This window comes from Artibeus jamaicensis, unplaced genomic scaffold (genome assembly GCF_021234435.1).
Source record: "Artibeus jamaicensis isolate MK-2021 breed Jamaican fruit bat unplaced genomic scaffold, CSHL_Jam_final contig_391, whole genome shotgun sequence".
Taxonomy (NCBI): Eukaryota; Metazoa; Chordata; class Mammalia; order Chiroptera; family Phyllostomidae; genus Artibeus; species Artibeus jamaicensis.
In genome coordinates, this window is record NW_026521814.1 from 5,240,259 (window position 1) to 5,261,617 (window position 21,359).

Consider the following 21,359-nt stretch of genomic DNA (forward strand, 5'->3'; position numbering starts at 1 on the left):
AAGTGCTAACATATAAAAATTACCTCAAATGTAAATGGTCTAAGTACACCAATAAAATGTGGATTAAAAAGTGTAGCATCACTGCCTTTTGATCTAGTGATTCCAGTTATTCCACAGCTGGGTTTATGCCCAAAGAATTCTAAAGCACCAATTCAAAAGAACCTATGCACCCCAGTGTTTATAGCAGTGTTATTTGTGATAGGCAAGTGCTGGAAGCAGCCTAAGTGCCCATCAGTAAATGAGTGGATCCGAAAACTGTGGTGCATTTACACAATGGAATGCGATTGTGTTAGAAATGCAGCAGTTACGTGTATGCTATGCAGCAGTTAGAAAAAAACTCCACTTCATGACAGCATCATTTAATGCATTGAGGACCCGGCCTGAATAGAACCAAAATGTGGAGGAAGGGTGAATTCTCTCTATGTCCTTCAGCTGGGACATTCATCTTCTCTTTTCCTTGAACATTGGAGCTCCTGGTTCTTGGGCCTTCAGATTCAGATTCTGGATTTACACCAATACCTTCCCCACTTTATAAGCCTTTGGCCTTGGACTGGGAGTTATACCATTGGTTCCCCTGGTTCTCAGGATTTTGGATTTAGACTGAATTACACCACTGGCTTTTCTCATTCTCCAGCTTGCCCATGGCATATTTCAGCATATCTCAGCTTCTCTAATTATGCAAACCAGTTCTTATAATGATACATATATACATATATTTATGACCCTATATATATGATCTCCTATTAGTTTATCTCTGGAGAACCTTAATACCTTTTTAAGGCTAAAGAAAATATTATTTATCTGTAAAGTACTTTGACTAGTTATCTAGGAGCTGCTCAATAGATTTTTATGAAAGAAAATACAGGAGGGAGAAAAGAAAGGAAGAATGGTGATGAAATTGTGCATGAATGGGGACTCTGAACTTATGGGCCATTTGAATATATTACTTTCGTGTGATCTACACTAGAATCCAGGAATAAGGGTGTTGCCACCTGGATTATTAAATAGATCAACAATTTAGCTGGAATCAAGAGAAAATCCTTTGAGCTAATGTGTTGCTTTGAAGTCAAGGAAGATAAAAAATTCACTCACAGATGAGATGAGTTCATGCATGACTCTCACAGTTTTAGGTTTCCTAACAAAAAGCTAAAAATCTCCAACTGTGGAGCTCTTTATTGACTCTAGAGTTGTAAATGCAGACCTGGAATTTATAGAAAGAAACAATTAGGGGAGGAGTGGGTTCAACAACCAAACAGAAAAATAATGCATGTCTGGGAGGGGACTCATGGTGCCCAGAGTAATTCTGCTCTAATTTTCTATTCAGTCTCTTCAGTGGAAGGTTTATCCCATCTCTGTTTCCTCTCTCTTATTGTTGAGGCTGAGTAACTACAAACTGGGACCTTAGGTTTCCTCTCTGTGATGCACTCTTCTTAAAAATGTCTGTGTTGAATAGAGTTACCTTCTTTTCTAGTTGATAAGATCTCTCGTTCTTTAGAGGCCTGCATTAGTAACTTCCTCTGTAACTTCCAATCAGAACCCATCATTCTTACCTGTATATATACTACAATTTGCATCAATGGAATAAAATTACCATACATTATAATCAGCTGTATAGTTATATCCCCCACCCCCAGTTGTAAGTTCTTTTGTCAGATTTGTCTATGCATACATGTATGTATGTATGTATGTATGTATATCTATCCAGACTGAGTTTACCTGTAGTATCTATAAATAGTATTAAATAAATCTTGAATTAAACTTTTGTAGTTATATTCTCTGTGCCCTTTCTTTTCCCAGGGGTTATATCTATTTTTAAAATTTCCTCCACAAAGGGGATGCAGAGATAGGGATAGAGATATACAGAAATAAAGAGATACTCCTTATCTCTGTACAGCAATTTTATTAATCTTAAACTTCCTCTGTCTCTCTATTCAGGTCATTTATTACTAGACAGCTATTGTACAGAGTGGTTAAATATTAAGGCTCTGAAAGCAGACCTAGTTTAGAGTAGTGACCTGTCATTTACAAGTTCTCTGCCAATTAAAAGCCCTTATAGCCCTTCTAAACCTAATGTGTTTTCATTCCTAAAATGAGACTTCTCATTGCTTCATGAGTGGTATGAATGCTGAGCCCATGCCCAATGAACACTTAGCACAAGGCAAGCCATAACAGTCTTCTCAATGCATGGTAGCTATTTTCAATATCTTTAAAACCATTTGAAGTACATTATATTTATTAGAAGGCCAGACACAATTTTAACAGTAGCAGATATTGAGAAATAGTAGCATATTAATAAGTTTATTTTCAGCATTATCTTCATTAGCAGTAAACATATCCAGTAAACATTATTAATACTGAAGTATATCTAGTAAGAATTATTATGATATCAATAAAAATAATACTTTTTACATTTTGTCAATGTGCAGGGGGTCTCTGGTAGATTCACTAACATTAATTTTACAAAATTAAGTGAATTCAAAGGAAGCACACATTTTCCCAGTTTTAAATTTTAAGCCCGAATAAATAAGGTTTAACATAAGGGTCATTAAGAAAAAAAGCTTTTATTATAGAAAGTTGCCAATCTGACTTATCAAAGAAAAACAAAGCTTAATGTGGTAAACAGATTGCATTTATTATTCTCTACAGTATTTAAAAATTAGAATATATTGTACCACTTTGTTAAAAATAATTCTTCACACAATTTTGGTAGGTTAGTGGCAAACACAGTTTACAAATAAAAGCCATAGTTTTCAAACTAAAATCAGTTTGTGGTCTTTACAGAATTTACAGAAGCACGTTAAGATTCAGTTTGAGTATCTGAAGCAGTTTCCACATGAAAGTGTTTCCAGGGGATAGAAAGCTGATAAGCTCAGACAAAGCACCAGCTGTCACTACGTCACCAGGCTAACACCGACTCCTCCTGGTCCCCATCACATACATGATGAAGAATGGGAGGAGAAAGAAACAAAACCCCGAAATTACAGTTGCTTAGAGCATCCCCCAAAGGCATCTTGGTAAGGTTAATACATTTCTGAGGAGAAAAAATAGTTAGATTATGATGGTTAAGGCTCAAGATCATGCGTTCATAATAAAACACAATTGCTATTATTTAAATGGCATTGAATGTCATACAACATATTCAAAGTTTGTCATTTAAGTTAACAGTATACATAGTTTCTCAGTGAATCTTTTAAGACTTTGTAGGTACATTGAAAACAATCTTTATATAAAAAGAATCAATTTCAGAATCTCAAACTATATATGAGGTCTGTCCAGAAAGTATTCAGCCATGTAAATATAAAAAAATAGACAAATTTATTGAAGAGAATACAAGAAACATTGTACATAGGACAATGACACCTCAGTCCCCTTCAAAGTAGGCACCTTAGGATCTCACACAGTCCTCCCAATCTCCATCAGCTGCCTGGCCGTATTTTTCTGAGTTGCCTCAACAGTCTGAAATCTCTTCCCTTTCAAAGGTAATGATTTTAGTTTTTGGAAAAGCCAGAAAGCACAGAGCACCAAATCTGGGTTGTAGGGAATCTGAGTTATCTGGGTGATTTAATGTTTTGCCAAAAAACCGCATGAGATGTGATGATAAGTAGTCACACTGTTGTGATAAAGAGGCAAGTCATGGTTGCCCATAGCTGCAGCCTCCCGAATCATCCAAATAGTTTTCACAGGGGAATATTCAAGCTTAATGCAAAATTTGATGCAGATTCATTGCTCTACTTGCTCAGTCATTTTGAATGTGATGGCCACACAGTACACATGCTCATTCAAGGGTACCTACCTACTACCCCCACTGACTAGTACAGTGAAGTTGCCACTGTTCACACATGTGCATTCCAGTCCACTCTCCTTGGCTGCCAGATTATATAAATGGTGCACAAACTCTTCCTAATATATTAACAATGGTTGGACTTTTTGTAGACAGACCTTGTAGATATGACTGCATTTTTATGAATGTGTCTAAAAACACCTTTGTGCCAATCTTTTATAAATAACTTCAATGGTGAAAATTAATGTTTAGGATTTTAAAGTTTTTCAGACATAAAACATTTTGGAGAGTAAGTATATATATAAGGAAATAAATATAAGAACTCAGAAAGACAAACGAGTAACTGAAAACTAACTTGTACAAATTAATGTTATAAGACCCCACCAACATACTCACACTTTGATCTCCAAATTCAGAGTTCTCACAGCTTCAGTGATCATTTCCTTTCTCTATTTATAAAGAACCATAAAGTACAGCACAAAGTAGTTCAAATTGGCCACAGTTTACCAACTAATGATGAAGACGCTGAAAATCCCTAGACACGATGGTAGCTTTTGACTCTTCTAATTCCTATTATGATATACATTTGCCAGATCTTATATACTCAATGTTACTTTATGGATAAATGGTAAAAATGCATCATTGTATGATAAGGTAAGACTTAAGACTACTAACATATTTTCTACTATATCATTTTAGTAAATATACTTTTTAAACATGTGAATAAAGAAAGTATATGTCATAACCATTTTCCTTTTTGTTCTTGTTCTATGAACACATGCTACTGAAGAGCGACTTAGCTGAAACTAGCCAGAGATGGGAAGCCAGGAATTCAAGAGCCATGAAACAACATTAATTCCCCATACCCAAAACAGAAGGAATAAAACAGAAACGGGGCTCTGATCAATCTTTTTCAGATGTGGTTTGATTCAGCCCAAGGTCTCTGTGGCTGATCTCAAAGGCACTTTCTAAAAACAGCCCTTCCTCTTCCCCCAATTGGCATCTGTGTAGGAAAGTTTATGATTTAATGGCCTGCAGCATTATACTGCTTTTTAAACACCATTCAACGTTAAGAAACATGGGGACTTGGATCCCATCAAGTTAAAGTAGACATAAAATATACAAGAAAGACTCCTTTGCTACTAATTTATACCCTCACCTCCCCATCCTCCAGAAGAATCACACACTGAAAATCCTATAGAGAAAACAAGCATTGGATTATCAAATGGCATTGTAACCCACTTTAACTCACTGCAGTGATTTAAAGGGATGTCTGATTACACCGAATGTAGAGGGGTAAAAAAGTGAGTTCAACATGGAGTCTTGTGAAAGCTTAACTTCCATGAGTTGTAAACAACTGATTACTAAAGTGAAATCTTTACTGTCTCTAATCTTTGCTTTTATTTCTGACTTAAACTTAACATTTTTAAGAGATGTAAAGAAAGTGAAAATGTGGTTAGTGGAATTAGATAGGACTTTGAATAGTTGACTTTTGCTAAGCTTTATCAGAACAGGCATCTTCTTTGGTAGCTTTATCTTCCCTGTCGTCATCTATCATATGAATGTCTGATGTATTTTTGTCATTTTGCCTCAAACGGTAACTTTTATAAGCACGCTGAATGATGGTTGCCGAGACCGCCTCTTGTTTTCGTTTCAGAGTAGTTGTAATTGGCTCATATGTGATCTTAAAAGGGCTGGCTAACATAAACCCAGACTCTATCTCTGAAAGCATTTTCTCCATGCTCACATCTCTACCCATAACTCTCTTTGTAAAAGCAAGTAAGATATCAAGGCAATGGATTCTGTCCCCAGCAGCCATTGGAAGATCCATGGCAACAAGCTGGCCCCTGTTTGGCTTTGCCATGAAAAGAGGAGGTTCCAGAGCAGCTGCAAAATCTGGAAGCTTGCTAGAATCTATATACTGGGTTCTGTCCGGATCAAACCTTGTCCATACCTGAAAGAATTTCCTAAAATCATCTTCGCTCAGTGTCCTGGCTTTTTTTTTAGAAGCAATATTTAAAAACTCCATAACGAAAACAATGTACATGTTTACAATGATCATCCATGATATGAGGATATAACTGACAAAATAAATAATTCCAACAGAGGGATTACCGCAATCTCCTTTAACCTGAGTCCCAGGGTTAATTTTTTCAGGATCACAGTCAGACCATTTACTGTTGAAAATGGCATTGAGCATCCCATCCCAACCAGCAAATATTGTGACTTGGAAAAGACAGAGCATACTGCTGCCAAAGGTTTCAAAGTTGGACACATCGTTAATCCCAGCTTCCTTTTTAACATAGGCAAAGTTGTACATTCCAAAGATGGCGTAGATGAACATGACCAAGAAGATGAGAAGACTGATGTTCAACAATGCCGGGAGGGAGAGGATCAAAGGAAGCAGCAGATCATGGAACACCTTAGGTCCTTTCCCAGGACGCAGGATGTGGATGATCCGAGAGAGAAGTATGAGTTTCATGAAGGAAGAAGGTACAAGGTAGTATCCTGCTAGAGGCAGAAATAGTTCTGGTGTGGGGAAAGATAAAGCAGACAGTAAAATTAGTCAGATTCGGTGGTATTTAGAGGAATGTAAGTTATTTTACATTTATTTCTTTTTATATGTTAAGATCATTTTATATCATCATCCTTCTCATATAGCATTCAGCAAATATTTTAAGTTTGGGTTGGTCAAATACTGTGTATCAATACCCAGAGATTCTGGCAAAATTTGGAAGAGAATTGTTTTACCATCATCCTGTCAGTATTATGTATCAGGTACTATTGGAATCACAGATGGCATGAATCTGTGATATGACAGTAGTCATTTTTTTCTGATTGTAGTTAGAGCAAGAAATTTAGTTCAATGCAACTTTTATTCGATACTTAATAAAGGTGTTGTGCAACTATGCAAAGATGGATGATGTGAATTCTGTCCTCAAACAAAGCCTTTCTAATTTATAGAGGTAGACATTTAAACTAATTATAATGCGAGGCAGAAAAACATGGTTGATAAATATTATTACAAAAAATGTTTGCGAAATTGAATTTATTGGGGTGACACTGGTTAACAAAATTATACAGGTTTCAGGTGCACAATTCTACAATACATCATTTGTACTTCAATGACTCACAGATTTTAATTTAATTTACTTATTTCATTAATAATATTTGGGCCCTTAAGAACTTTCTTTTTTTTTAATATATTTTATTGATTATGCCATTACAGTTGTTCTATTTCCCCCTTCATTCCCCTCCACCCTGCACACCCCCTCCTCCACCATTCTTCCCTTTAGTTTATGTCCATGTGTCACAAGTTCTTTAGATTCTATATTTCCCATACTATTCTTGCCCTTCTCCCTGTCTATTTTCTAGCTACTGTCTATGCTACTTATTCTCTGTACATTCTTCCCCCTTCCCCTCCTCCCACTCTCCTGTTGCTAACTCTCCATATGATCTCCATTTCTATGTTTCCACTCCCGCTCTAGCTGTCATTCTAGTTTGCTTTTGTTTTAGGTGTGGTTCTTAGTAACTGTGAGTTTGCTATCCTTTCACTGTTCATCTTTTTTATCTTCTTTTTCTTAGATAAGTCCCTTTAACATTTCATATAATAAGGGATTGGTGATGATGAATTTCTTGAATTTGACCTTATCTGAGAAGCACTTTATCTTCCCTTCCATTCTAAATGAAAGCTTTTCTGGATAGAGCAATCTTGGATGTAGGTCTTTGGATTTCATGACTTGGAATACTTCTTGGAATACTTCCAGCCCCTTCTGGCCTGTAAGGTCTCTTTTGAGAAATCTGCTGACAGTCTGATGGGAACTCCTTTGTAGGTGACTGTCCCCTTATGTCTTGCTGCTTCTAGGATTCTCTCCTTCATTTTAATCTTGGTGCACGTAATTATGATGTGTCTTGGTGTGTTCCTTCTTGGGCCCAACTTCTTTGGGACTCTCTGAGCTTCCTGGATTTCCTGGAAGTCTATTTCATTTGCCAGATTGAGGAAATTCTCCTTTATTATTTTTGTTCAAATAAATTTTCAATATCTTGCTTTTCCTCTTCTCCTGCTAGCACTCCTATAATTCGGATGTTGGAATGTTTAAAGATGTCCTAGAGCTTCCTAAGCCTCTCCTCATTTTTTTTGAATTGTTTCTTCATTCTTTTCTGTTTGGTCATTTTTTTTTTCCTTCTGGTCCACTCCATTGATCTGAGTCCCAGTTTCCTTTCCATCACTATTGGTTTGCTGTGCATTTCCCTTCATTTCAATTAGTTTAGCCTTTATTTGTTCCTCTAATTTGTGACTAAAATCAACCAGTTCTGTGAGCATCCTGATCATCAGTGTTTTGAACTGTGCATGTGATAGGTTGGCTATCTCTTGGTCACTTAGAAGTATTGGCTTTGGGGCTTTGAGCCGTTCTTCTTGAGCCATAATGTTTTGGTCTGTTTGCACCTGTTATGTATGAGGGGCGGAGCCTTAGGTATTCACCAGGGTGGGGCAACCCAAGTCGCTGGGTTGTGATGCTGATGGGGGTCAGGGTCAGAGAGGGGCAATGGCATTTGTTTTGCTCTCCCTCAGATTTCAGTCCCCTCTGTAGCTTCCTGCAAGCGAATTGGTCCCTTCTGGTGCCGGCTCCCTGGGTGTGTGGGCTTGTGCACCCTCCAGGACCCTGTGGGTCTCTCCAACAAACTCTCTGTGAGCCCGGGAGCTTCTCCTGGCACCTCGACCCTGAAGGTTTTTCCAATCAGTACTTTTAGGCTTTATTTCCCTGTGCTGGGGCCCTGGAAGGACTCGGGGGGCTGCAACAAAGAGCAATGGACTCTATCAGCCCCCCCCCCCTGCTTTGACATAGCCCGAGTCCCCATGTTCTCTGGGAGAAGCGCTTCTTGGCTCTAATCCCCTTAAGCCTGAATACCTGTTGGGGAGAGGTGCAGCTCATGGCCTTGCTAGAGCATGTCCTGAGGAAAAATCTGGCATCACAAAGACTTCCTGATAAACCTGTGAAATCTGCTCTGCTAAAAGTGCTTTCATTCATATGATAAGGGTCCAAGAGGAAACGAGTATGTCTCCCAAAGTTTCTGCAGCTCTCTTCCTGACAGACACTGACTCAGACTCTGAAGCCCTCAGATCTCTTTGAAATGTTATCTACTGTTTGATCCTCACAACCCTGTATTCCTGTGTATTACAACACAACAAAAGGCTATGGAGAAAGGCGCTTGAGGCCTTTTTCTCCTCGGAGAAACTGGTCGCTGCTGGCCTTTGTCTCCCCAGAGAAATTGGCCATCCCTCCTCCCCAAGCAGACCACATCATATCTCTGTCATATTCATTTTCATCCGCGGCACCGTGGTGACTCGCAGAGAAGTCGCCCCCACAGATGGCCACCTTCTGAACCCAGGCAGGCGACCTGCCTTCTGAGCTCTCAGATTCAAACGGCTTTCTCTCAAACTGCAGTTTCCTCTCTCTAGGCCTCTATTTCAGCCTCTCACTCCAGTCTCATAAGGCTCTTTAATTCCACATTTCCCTGGTACCTTCCTGTTGCCCGCACCTGCCTTTATGTACTTTCAGTCAAGCTTCTTGTACTTGCCTGTTAATACTTCCTCTGCTTTGACTACTAGGTGAATGAGTGAATTTTCCAGAAGCACACCTGGGCTGACAGTTTATCCACACTTATTACTGCTGCCTACACCGAACAGTACATGACAATAAACATCAATTGACATTCCTATTTTCAAGGAGCTCACATTCCAGTATGTGTCTTACAGGAGGCAGACAACAAAGAAATTTTTCTCTGCTAAAACACTTTTCTCCTAGGGTATTTCTTTGCTACTTCTTACTCCAATAAGTAACTGTTTAGATTTTTCGCTTCATCTGTGGAGTTCTCTGCCTTCAAGTTACTGATTAGGTGTCCTCACTAAATGTGCTGCTATAATAGCCCTTACATAATCTTATCCATTCCTTGATAGCATGGTAAAATGAACTGTTAATTTTCTGTATCTCTTAACAAACTATAATAAAATATGGCCATAAAGGAATTATGCCTAACTTTTTGACCAATGAATTCTTTGCATATAGTATAATATCTACACACAAATAGGGTAAGCAAATATATTGGTTAAATAAAAGACTGAGATCTCCAGAATAAAACTAATGACCCATTTATTAAAAGCCTTATACTCTACTGTTGTGAATGTTGTAAATAGAGATTAGAGCAAAGGAAGAATCCTGAGCTTCAAAGGTCTTATCATGAGAAGATAAAAATATACTTAGTGTCATCCTGGGAAACTAATGTAGGTTAATACACTGAAACGGTAATTATTTACCTGGTGGTCTATGAAGTAAAGCCTGTATATTAATTCAGACAGGACTTTTTAGTACCTCCTATCTGTCAGGCATGTGTACACGTATGAATGCAAACATTTAAAGCATTTCTGTTGGAAATAACAAGGGTCCCTATCTGTTTTGCTGATTGAGAGGCTAGGTCTCAGGAGACGTTTACTGTAAGAACTCTCCTGAATTGACATTTCTACAAATGAAAATCTGACTACACAAAATCTTACCTGTAATGGAGAAGACAACCACCATAAAATCAAAAATGTTCCATCCGATAGCAAAATAGTTACAATGGAAAGAGATTAGCTTCAGCACACACTCTGCAGCGTACAGCACAACAAAAGTGAAGTTAATCCAGTAGAGGGCAGCGTCCATTTGTTCACTCTGTTCATCACTTTGTATCATAATGGTTATTGCTTGGAAGCAGATAAGAACCATAATGATGATATTAAAAACTTGACTTGTTACCAAGTCAAAAATGAATCTCCGGAACTTGTTCTGTGGGTAAAGAAAAAGGTGTAGTAGTCCTATTAATAGGATACCTAACCACACACACAGGCTTTAGATTTACAATCTTACTCCCAGCATAAATAGGAGAATAAATCAAGGCCTAAGTTTTTTACCAAACTAGAACTACAGCATACAGTCAAAACAAACAGAAAGGCCATCAAAAGTTTTGTCAAAAAACATATTTTTAAAATTTCTTTCAAAAGCATTTGTTGATGATACGTTTAAAACACATGCTATTTAAAAGATGGATATAGAAAAAAAAACTTTTTTTAAAGCTTCAAAAGAAATAGACATGCTTTCTTACTCCTGGGCGAGGTATTGTTTTTAGAGAATCCTCACACATCAGCTTCTTCAGTGCATGGTATTGTTTTTTCTGCTTTCCTGTTATAAAGATATTTGAATCTCCTTGGTAAAGAAATGAAAGAAATGCGTATTAATCACATTTAATTCAAATTTCACTTTACATTAAAATGCATTTTGGAAAGCGTGGCAATGATTGATTTAGTTCATGTGGCAATGAACTAAATCATGAACACATCTGACCTTCTGCAGAGAAATCCATATAAAACATATATAGAACATATACTGGGGGCGATTGATAGGCAATTGTCTTTTGGTGCACTTCCGTGTGGGCAGTCAACCCTATTTTAACTTTTCCGTCTGCTGAGGCTATTTCTTGCAGGCGGAGACAAAGGAGAAACGGGGTATCTGGAAAGGTTCAGCATATTTGACCACCGACCTCTTTAATCCCATCTGATTAGTGAGGACTGAATGGTTTGTTTACAAGATCTTCCACTTGGCTAAACCTGATGATAAGGCTAAAGTTGTAACCTCAAAATTAAACTATTCTTTTCTTTGATTTGTTAGAAGGCTTGCCTGTGCCCATTAAGTCCCCATGGTTAGAAGAAGCAGACTTTGATGACTTTTGAGGCCTTTGCAATTTGTAGAAGCCCTGAAGAGAATATTTGTGTGGAGATGCCACCAATGGGCTGCCCCATTCTGCCTCTGCATTCACTCCTATTCACCTCAAACACTCTCATTCAGGCGACCCAATCAGAACTTATGACTCTCTCTACTTCTAGCATAAAGAGCTACTCTAACTGAGAAAATATGTGTGCTGGTTATGACTCCGAAGGCTTTGAAAATTTCAGAGAAGAAAAAAGTGTGATTTGTTTTTCTCAGACTTCACATATTTGTGCAAATGCACAATGATTTTTATTTTTTAGTATGTCATTATTCATGAACATACAGAAATATAAAATTTTTACCTTTTAAACTTGTCTGTGCATATTTGAATATAGAAAACAATGTACAGAATAAATATTTTAGCAATATTTGTCAATATACAGGAACATCATTTGTTTTTCAGCTAAGTACCAAATAAAAAAATGACATTAAGTTGAACCTAAAACCAATGATTTGGACCAGGACATTTTTGTCAAGGTGTTTGATTTTCTCAGGCATTGAATGAAACAAAGACTATTTATACTTATCTTTATTTTATGCTTGTTGAAATTAGCAATAATAACACCAACCAGCATAGTCAGAGGAAGAAATAATCCAATGATAACAAAGTTAATGAAATAAATATACATGTAGATGTTGTCTTCAAAGTTGGGCTGCATATTTACCTAAGAATTAAGTTAAAAAATAAGCACAATCAGGAATAACATTGAGGACTGATAGGGCAGTGAAAATACTCTATATGACATTGTAACGATGGGTCCATGTGATCACACATTTGTCTAAACCCACAGACAGCACCACACTGAGTGAACCCCAAGGTAAATTATGAATTTTGAGTAATCATTAGTGTCAATATAGATTTACTCTTGGTAAAAAACACACCATTCTAGTGAGTGCTGTTAATAATGGGGAGGGTATGCATGGGTGGAGGAAGGGGATATATAGGAAATACCTGTACCTCTCTCTTAATTATGTTGTAAACCTGAAACTGCACTAAAAAATAAATTCTTTTAAAATAAAAATAAATAAAAAGTGAAAAATAAGGAAAATATTGATACTGACTTTTTAAAACAAAAGATTTATAAAACAATTTCTGAAAGGAAATCCAACAGTGCTACTTGAGACAATGTTTCCTCTTTGCTCATTGGGTTTCAAAGTTTATTATATTGCTTTAATGATTGTTATGAAGTCTGATAATCCTTGAAATGGTCCTACTGGGGCTCATCTAATTTTATATAATCCTAAAAGGATTTCATTGCCCATGAAATACTCAATATAAACTCTATTTAATTTTTGCCTAGCATAAACATTTACTTTTACACTGTTAATTATTGTTATTGCTAGTGCTTTGTCTTGAATTACAAAAATGAGTTTGCTTGAACTTTAACAATGGCTTTAAAATTATATTATACTTACTTGAGTAGAATCAACAGCTGAATTCATAATATCGATCCACCCATTAAATGTTGCCTATAAAAATGGAATGTATTTAATGCTTATGGAAATCTTATGCTTCATAGCAGATAAAAAGTAAAACTCAGTCTGGTACTGATATAGTAAAACATTTGATTAGTAAGACTGACCACACTTCAATATATTGTATAACTAAGATCTTTACCATTTTCATCATTACATTTATGTTGTCTGTTAATGACTATTTAAAACTACTTAGTGTAGATGTAGTCAATAAGAAACTTATTTTAAAATAGTATAAAAGGAAAGAAATATAGGCAGAGAGAGAAATAGTGACTAAATACATGCTGCCTGAGTATTATAGTTTTTTGTAACTTCTCTCTATGTGCTTTTCTTTGGGGAAGCTGAGTCAGGAATGGTTCACCTCCTCACACCTACCAGATGTCGAGTAAGTGAGTAGCCATTTCTCAAAGCACTAAGCAGAAATAAAACAGCTGGACCCAAAATTGTGACCTTATTACATGATCAGTGACAGAAACAGGTTTGGCTAGAAGCTGCCATTTTCTCAGTCCTGCCTTCACCTCCACTGCCTTCTCCAAAAAGACCAGAAACTCTTCTGCTTTTGTTTTTCTAAATGAACTGACAAGTATCTGCTAGGTAGCTTAATATTCATAACATGTACCTGCTAACAAATAATAGCTGAAATAATTTATAATCAGTTCTATTAATCTTCCACTCTGTCCTTATGTTTACCCACAATATAAATGAACATATAATAGATCATAAAATCAAGAACATACTTACTACTTGAAGTAATGAAAGGAAAGCATTTCCAACATTATCAAAATTCAGTTTTGCATTCTCCCATGGCATGGATTCATTAAATAAAAGACTTTCACATTGATTCTTACTACTGACTTCATGTATAGGAAACCTTTCTTCTCTTGTTGGGTCAATGCATTCATAAAACTTGCCAGCAAATAAATGTACTCCCATGATGCTAAAGGCCAGCCAGACCATAAGGCAGACCAGGACCGCATTCCAAGTGGGTAAAGTTGTTTTGATCAAAGCTCTCACAACCACCTGGCATATAAAAAGCAAACATGTAAACTTTAGGTAAGACATGTGAAAATATTTTGTTTAAATTGGAAATACTAGTTAATGTGATGTCATATTGAAATAACAAAACAAGGCCATCTCTAGAGATTTAATAGGCCACATGCTGGTATTTGAATAACCTAAGTAACAAATTTCAATTTAAAATACACATTTAAAAATCCAGATATTCTCAAAATGTTTTAGTAAAAAAATCACTAAAAGAACAACAGAGCTGATTAGTATAAACACTAGCATAATGAAATATTTCACTGATTGAACATGTTTATCAACTATTGTGCATGAAATGGACAAGACAAGTGAACCTGTGTGTATGTGTAAGATTATCTAGACAGAATGTAAACTGAGAGCAAAACAGACATAATTTGGGAGGATTCTGCCCTTCAGGAAGAATATCCTACAAGGAGAGAGTAGAGCAGTGGCAGGGGAAATAAGAGAAGACCAAGAGATCGTAGATGAGTGAAGTCAAGAACTATTTTAAGAAACATAGAATAGAGAGCTAGACCTCGAAAAATCACAAAGCACCTCATGAACCACTCTGTCACTGGTGAGACACTGCAGACTGGAAAGATGGGAAGTGAATTCACCACCTAAACTTGAATGACAGCAATAGTGTATAATCACCATCTCCATTTCCTTAACTCTCTTCACTGGTTAATATTGCAATGAAAAATTCATTCTCATCACCCCACTAATGCAGTTATGCAAATGTAAACCAGTTGTTACATTTAACAGACTATTTTCAGTCTTTGCCATTTCTTTACCTTCCACTTAGCATTCACACTTTTGACTCCCTTCCCCTCAATCACTTGATTTACTATTTTTTTCTGAGGCACCATTGATTTTCTCCTATATGAGTCTAACCTTCCCTACCCTCAGCCATTACTGGATACATATACTTTTGCCTGTACTTACTTGTTATGTTCCTTAATTCTCTGGCCTTGAATTAATATTCTGACTTTTAATTGTGTTTTCAATAAGATTTTCTTATTTCTAAAAGTAAATTACATCCAGACAATTTACTGGTAGGGGCATTCTTTCCCCCTGCCTCCCCTCATGTATCTAAATTTATTAGGGGAAAAAACCCTACTATTATTCCATAATATTTTTACGATGACAAATAATTTATTTTAGTTACATTCATTATTATTTCTCTGTGTGTATGCTTCTCAGCTTCATGGGGGTATAATAGAGAAGTGAAAATTGCATACATTTAAGGTATACGAAATTATGATTAGACATATATATACATTATGAAATGATTACCATACTCAAGCTAATTAACACATCCATCACCTCACATAGTTCTTTTTTTTTTGGTGATTGTGAAAGAGCTTAAGACATACTCTCTTGGAAAATGTCAGGTATACAGTATGATATTACCAACCACACACAGTTGCCACGCCACACAGGACATTCCAGAGCTTATTCCTTGTATAGATGAAAGTTTGTGCCATTGACCAACATCTCCCCATCCGTAACCCCCACCCACCACATTTTGACTTAATAGGTCATGTGTAGTTTATAGCCCCAAAATAGTCTATGGAATTTTTCTATTATGAAACAGTATTTATGCTGCAAATTTGGTTGTCTTGTCATTTTAACCTCACTCTTATAGACCTCTCCACCCACACTTCACTTTTCAGCTTATTTTCTTCCTTATTTTGTTTTAAAAGCAAACCCAGGGGGACAATGCAACTTTATGGACCTCCATAACATTCTTAATAAAATATTTCCTAAGTTATAATATGTTATAATTATAAGCTAATCAGGATTAAATTTATTATAATGAGTCAATCAGATTCATATGAATTACAAAAATATTATTATAAATCATGTTCTTGCATATATATTAAACGTAATTAACATAGTTAATAAAATAATAAACCCAGTTATATGCATATATATTTACATATGAATATACATATATGATATAAAGGTGGTAGGATTAAAATGTCTGTAATACATTTTTGATAAAATTCACATTTTACGTTTTTTTATATTTCTGTGTTGAATTAATAATCTCTCAAACTTTTAGATAAAAAAACAAGTGGAAAAATTCAAGTGTTATGCTTTCCTAATGAATGGCAGTTAAAATGTAAGGTATAATGTATGGACTATAAAATAATACAGCTTAAATAATTTTCATATTGGATCCTATCTACATTGAACATGTGGTTTTCTGTAATATTAAATTGAAAGGATATTACTAAATAATATATGTAAATAGAAATGCAAAAACCCCAAAGTATAATTATGAAATAAAAGGTAAAATTATACTTTTCCTGCCATTTCTATATGCAGTTGATCTTGGTATATCTACATAATTGTACTATTTGTGGTGGCCAAAGACTGTTTTTTCTATTAGGCTGAGCCACAGTATATTTCCTTTTTAGGCTCAAAAGATTGAACATCGGCCATTTTATGTGGTTCAACTTATTAGTTTCTCTCCCATTGCTCAGAAAAGGTTTTGGTATGAGAGTGATGGAAAGACAACTGGTAAGAACTCACAATTCGTGATGTGTGACTTTTAAAAAGCAAATTTATTTTTAATTTTATTTAGTAAATAACTACTTAGCATATACAATGTTCTTGCAATTTTAAAAGTTAGCCACCTGATTGAAGTTTCAACTGTTGACAGTTAAATTTTTAATTTCAGATTATTTCACTAATATGCATACATATCTATATGGATTAGAATAGTTTCACTTTTGAAAATATTTTCTCTCTCTTACGGACATGCACAACGGTGTGGTGATGGCTGGGAAGAGGGGGTTGAAGGGAACTAAATGGTCATGGAAAAATACAACAAAGATAAAAAAATATTTTCTCTGAACTATTGCTGTTGTTTTTGCTTATTTTTATTACTTTTCATATCTTATAAAGAATGAAGACCTAAAATCCTAATAAGCATCAGCATAGTTAGTATTCCTTTTTTATCTTTAGCACAATATAAGGGTTTTGTATCAGTATTGTCAAAGACATAAATGAGAAAATCACAAAAGTTTACATCTGTAAAAATTTGGTAATCCTACCTTAAAATTATAGATTAGTTTACAAACCTTCCCTTACCTTCATTCTTTCAAATTGAGATAGAACTCTAAGTGCCCGAAGGAATTTAATGGAAGTAAGTGGTTTTAGTTCTTCCCGAGATTTGCCTATTAAGCTAAGACAAAACACCTAAAGAAAAATTTAAAAAATAATAGAATTTAATTTTAACTTTAACCAAAACAATCTATAAAATGAACTTTTTATTCATTACATAGAGATACATAGTCAAAGCCTACCAGGAAATATGCAAAAGCTTTAATATATATTTCAATATATCTTAACAATGACTTATATAGAAAGGCATAAGAAAATCATTTTGAGTTAAGATCACTTAAAAAAAGATACAATTTTCTGGAAATGAGAATACACATTATTGAAATAAACAAAATTTAGATATTTGACAGTCTAATTAATGATTAATAATTATATACATTTTAGTTTGAAATTAAATAAAATCAGCTTCATGATTCTTTTCAATATAGTAGTAGAATACAACATATTTATTAAAACAAAATTCAGAATATACTTACATATGAATCTATATATAAATAGTTAAGACAATATAGAGAATTAGATTTTAGAGGAGAGGTATCGAGAAGGATATGAATATTGTTATGTCCAAGTACAAAGTACAGGAAGATAGTAAGGTAATTTTTTAAAGTAAATATATGCATAAAAATGATTCAAGGTTCATAGATGTTAATGGAGATTGAGCAAGGTGGTAGAGTTATGATTAACTTTTATTGTACCTTCATATTTTCTATATTTACAAGGCAACATGATGAAAAAAAGTTATCCTCTATCAAAGAGAAGGTCTTGAAGTAGCCTTTGAAATAAGGGTATCATTTACCTAAGCATGGTGAACTATGGGCACAAGAACAAGGAAGGTGAGTTGCAGTCTGGTTTGGGTGTAGTAGAAGGTTACTTTGAAAAAGTTAATTTAGAAGACAGAGGTCAGATATTTTAAATTATTTGTAGACTGAGAGGTTTCAATTATTGCTGATAGAACTGGGAGTCATTTGTTTATTCAGCAAAATTACTGAATACCTACCATGTGACATAAATTATTCTAAAAATGGGGGATGAGGACAGAACCAATTTGAGGGTAAAAAATCTGCCTTAATGGGGCTTATCTTTCACTGGGGAAAGAAAGCAATAAGTGAAACCAATTAATAAATTATATACTATTAGTAGGTGCTTTGGAGATGAAGAAAGCAGAGAGAAGAAAAGGAAGTATTGGAGTGGTTGCATTACTTTTTCAACAAGGTAATGTGGAAAGACCTAACTTCAAAGTTTCATTTAAACAGACATAAAAGAGGTAAGCCAGCAAAACTTCCAGGTGGATGGAAGAGTAAGTGCAGAGGCACTAAATGGATGCAACCTTGGCGTATATGAGGCACTTCAAGAAGGCCAGCTGGTGGCACATAGACCAAGATGGGAAAAGGGAGAGTGGTGGGAGATAAGACTGGATTATGTAGAGACTTGTAGGACTTTTATTCTGAGTGAGACATAGCATTTATTGGAGGGTTTCAAGGAGAGAAGTGACTTGAGCTGACTTCCATTTTATGACAGGAAAATATACACGGTTGCTATGTAGAAAACAGAATGAAAATGTGCAGAGGTGGAAGCAAGAAGAGCACTTTGGAATATATTGCAGTGATCCAAATGAGCCTTTTTGGTTGCTTAGATCAGTGTGATACTGGTGCAAGTAATGAGGACTAGTCTCATTTTGAATATATAATGTTAAAGATTTTAAATGTTTCAGGATGCTGATGTTTTCAATATATTGTGCAATAAGTCTGTCTTGTTAGCAGTGGATACATACTTGACTGTTGGTAACTGCCCTGCCTGGTTTCAGAAGCTGTAACCCCCCATGGCTAAGGCTGAGTAAAAAGACCTTGGGACCATAAGCCATTAAGGGAACAAAGCTTATCTTCCTTGTAGGGACCCTGCCTCTGCCTCCTTTTACTTCACCCTGCTTGGTCCCCTACTGCATGAATGGTTAGCATGGGTAAGATTTCTCAAAGGAGGGATGAGCTAACACAGGCATGGTCATGAAGAGGCCATCAGGGAAGAACTTTGGGGGATATAGAAAAAGGGAGTGATGGAGCCTTGCCCCTTGGCTTTGACATGGCCTGAGTCCTCATTCTGCCTGCCCAAAGTCTCCTAATCTCTTGGCTGCCTTACTTCCCCTACTAACTTAAGCCTGAAACAATGCCAGGGGTAGGTGTGGCCCTGTGCTGGAAAGGGCAGGTTCCCTGGGCCCCCATCAGGCCTAAGAAAGAATGCACAAAATCCTGTGAAACCTGCTTTGCTAAGACCTTCAATTTAAATGATAAGGGACCAAGCAGGAAATGAGTTTGTTTCCCCAAAGTTTTATGGCCCTTTAGCTATCTGACCCTGACTCAGAATAAGCCCTCATAGTTCTTTGAATGTTATCTATAGTTTGATCATTACTGCCTGACAATGATTGATGAGCTTTACATATATGCCCTGTATTTCTACGCAAATTAAACCCAATAAAAGCAAGTTGAGGAACAGGCTCCTGGCCCTTCTCTTTTGAGAGATCAGCCACCTTTCCTCCCTAATCAGATCATGTCTTGGCAGACTTATTCTTATCAGTGGTGGCCTGGGAGGCCCTGTGGGTGAAGCCCTCCCACACTTGACTATTAGAATAATCCAAGAAAGAAATAAGTGCAGAATTTTCCATTTTAGAATGAAAAGACAAGGATAAATATTAAACATTACAAATGAAGAAACATGGGATGTTGGTGATTAGAAGTGTACAAAGAGAGAAAAAAAGGAAGATACAAGAAAATGGAATCATAAAAAAGTAAGAGTAAACAAGAATCAACAAATCAAATAGGTTAAATTATTTTTTAAATACGTACAATAACAACCATGAAGTCTAGCCTGTACCAGCCATTAGTGAAATAGGCTTTAAAACCATATGCCATCCACTTTAGAAGCATTTCCAGAATGAAGATGTAAGTGAAGATCATGTCAGCATATTCTAATAAGGTTTTAATAGTCTTTCTTTGATCGATATATATATCTTCAAAAGCCTATAGGGAAAAAATTAAGGATTAGTGTATGTGTAATTTCTAAAAAGCCTTTTGGCAAGGAGGGGAGTGAAATACCATCTCTAGTAAGCAGATAGTGAGCAAAGTCCCAGGTTATAGTCCCAAGGGCTGGTAAACTTTGCTTGGATTTATTCACATAATCCCTAAGTATCATTTTTCTGATTCTATGCCTTAACAGACATTATTTGACCCTTACAACCACTTCTTATAAAAAGACTGAACTTAGCCTCATAATGGTTGTAAATAATGATCCATATCAGTTAAATATAATTTAAGAGGCAGAAATTTCAGTCACATCTGACGTGGCTCTTATCTCTAATTCTTTGTAGCCAACTCACAGATATACAACACTTGCTAATAACAGAGTAGAGATTTTTTAATGTTTTCAGATATCCATACAGTTATGTAAGAAAATGTCACAAAGATTGTTTTACTACAGAAATAATCAAAGTACACCAGTGGAAAGATATACATGTGAAATAAATCTATAGTAGTTTCTCCAAAGATTCTCATCTGGCAACCATTAAAATGTTCTCTGCATTTATGTGTTACTGTTCTGCTTGTTTTCTATTTCCATTTCTTTTGTTTTTTAGACTTAGAGGTTTATATGTGTTTATTGTCATTTTATTATGCATATTTTTTATCTTCTTTTTTTTCCTAAAGAAGATCCTTTAATATTTCATGTAATACTAGTTTGGTGGTGATAAACTCCTTTAGTTATTCTGTCTTTTTTTTTTTCCTTGTCTGGGAAGCTCTTTATATGTCCTTTAATTTTAAATGATAGTTATACTGAGTAGAGTTATCTTGTTTGTCGGGTCCTTGCTTTTCATCACTTTGAATATTCTTTGCCACTCTTTTCCAGCTTTCAAAGTCTCCATTAAGAAACAGCTGACAGTCTTATGGCAGCTCCCTTATAGGTAACTGCCTTTTTCCTTCCTGATTTTAACATTCTTTCTTCATTTTTAACCTTTGGCATTTTAATTATGATGTGTCTTGGTGTGAGCCTCTTTAGGTTCATCTTGTTTGGGACTCTCTGTGCTTCCTGGACTTGTGTGTTTACTTCCTTCACGAGGTTAAGAAAATTTTCTGTCATTATTTTTTTCAGAATAGTTT

The 21,359-nt window shown here is 35.7% G+C and overlaps 1 protein-coding gene across 2 annotated transcripts in view; it reads right to left on the reverse strand.

The window, feature by feature from the left end:
* Nucleotides 1-2,541: 2,541 nt before the first annotated feature.
* Nucleotides 2,542-21,359, reverse strand: part of SCN7A (sodium voltage-gated channel alpha subunit 7) — an 84,220-nt gene continuing 65,402 nt past the window's right edge. For both annotated transcript variants that reach the window (XM_037143091.2, XM_037143092.2), the window contains exons 18-25: nucleotides 20,055-20,228; nucleotides 17,185-17,292; nucleotides 13,801-14,079; nucleotides 13,000-13,053; nucleotides 12,111-12,248; nucleotides 10,922-11,026; nucleotides 10,335-10,605; nucleotides 2,542-6,310 (exon numbers count right to left, since the gene is read on the reverse strand). In XM_037143091.2, the coding sequence (XP_036998986.2) occupies nucleotides 5,277-6,310; nucleotides 10,335-10,605; nucleotides 10,922-11,026; nucleotides 12,111-12,248; nucleotides 13,000-13,053; nucleotides 13,801-14,079; nucleotides 17,185-17,292; nucleotides 20,055-20,228 (2,163 nt within the window). In that variant the 3' untranslated portion in view covers nucleotides 2,542-5,276. The remainder of the gene's footprint in view (nucleotides 6,311-10,334; nucleotides 10,606-10,921; nucleotides 11,027-12,110; nucleotides 12,249-12,999; nucleotides 13,054-13,800; nucleotides 14,080-17,184; nucleotides 17,293-20,054; nucleotides 20,229-21,359) is intronic.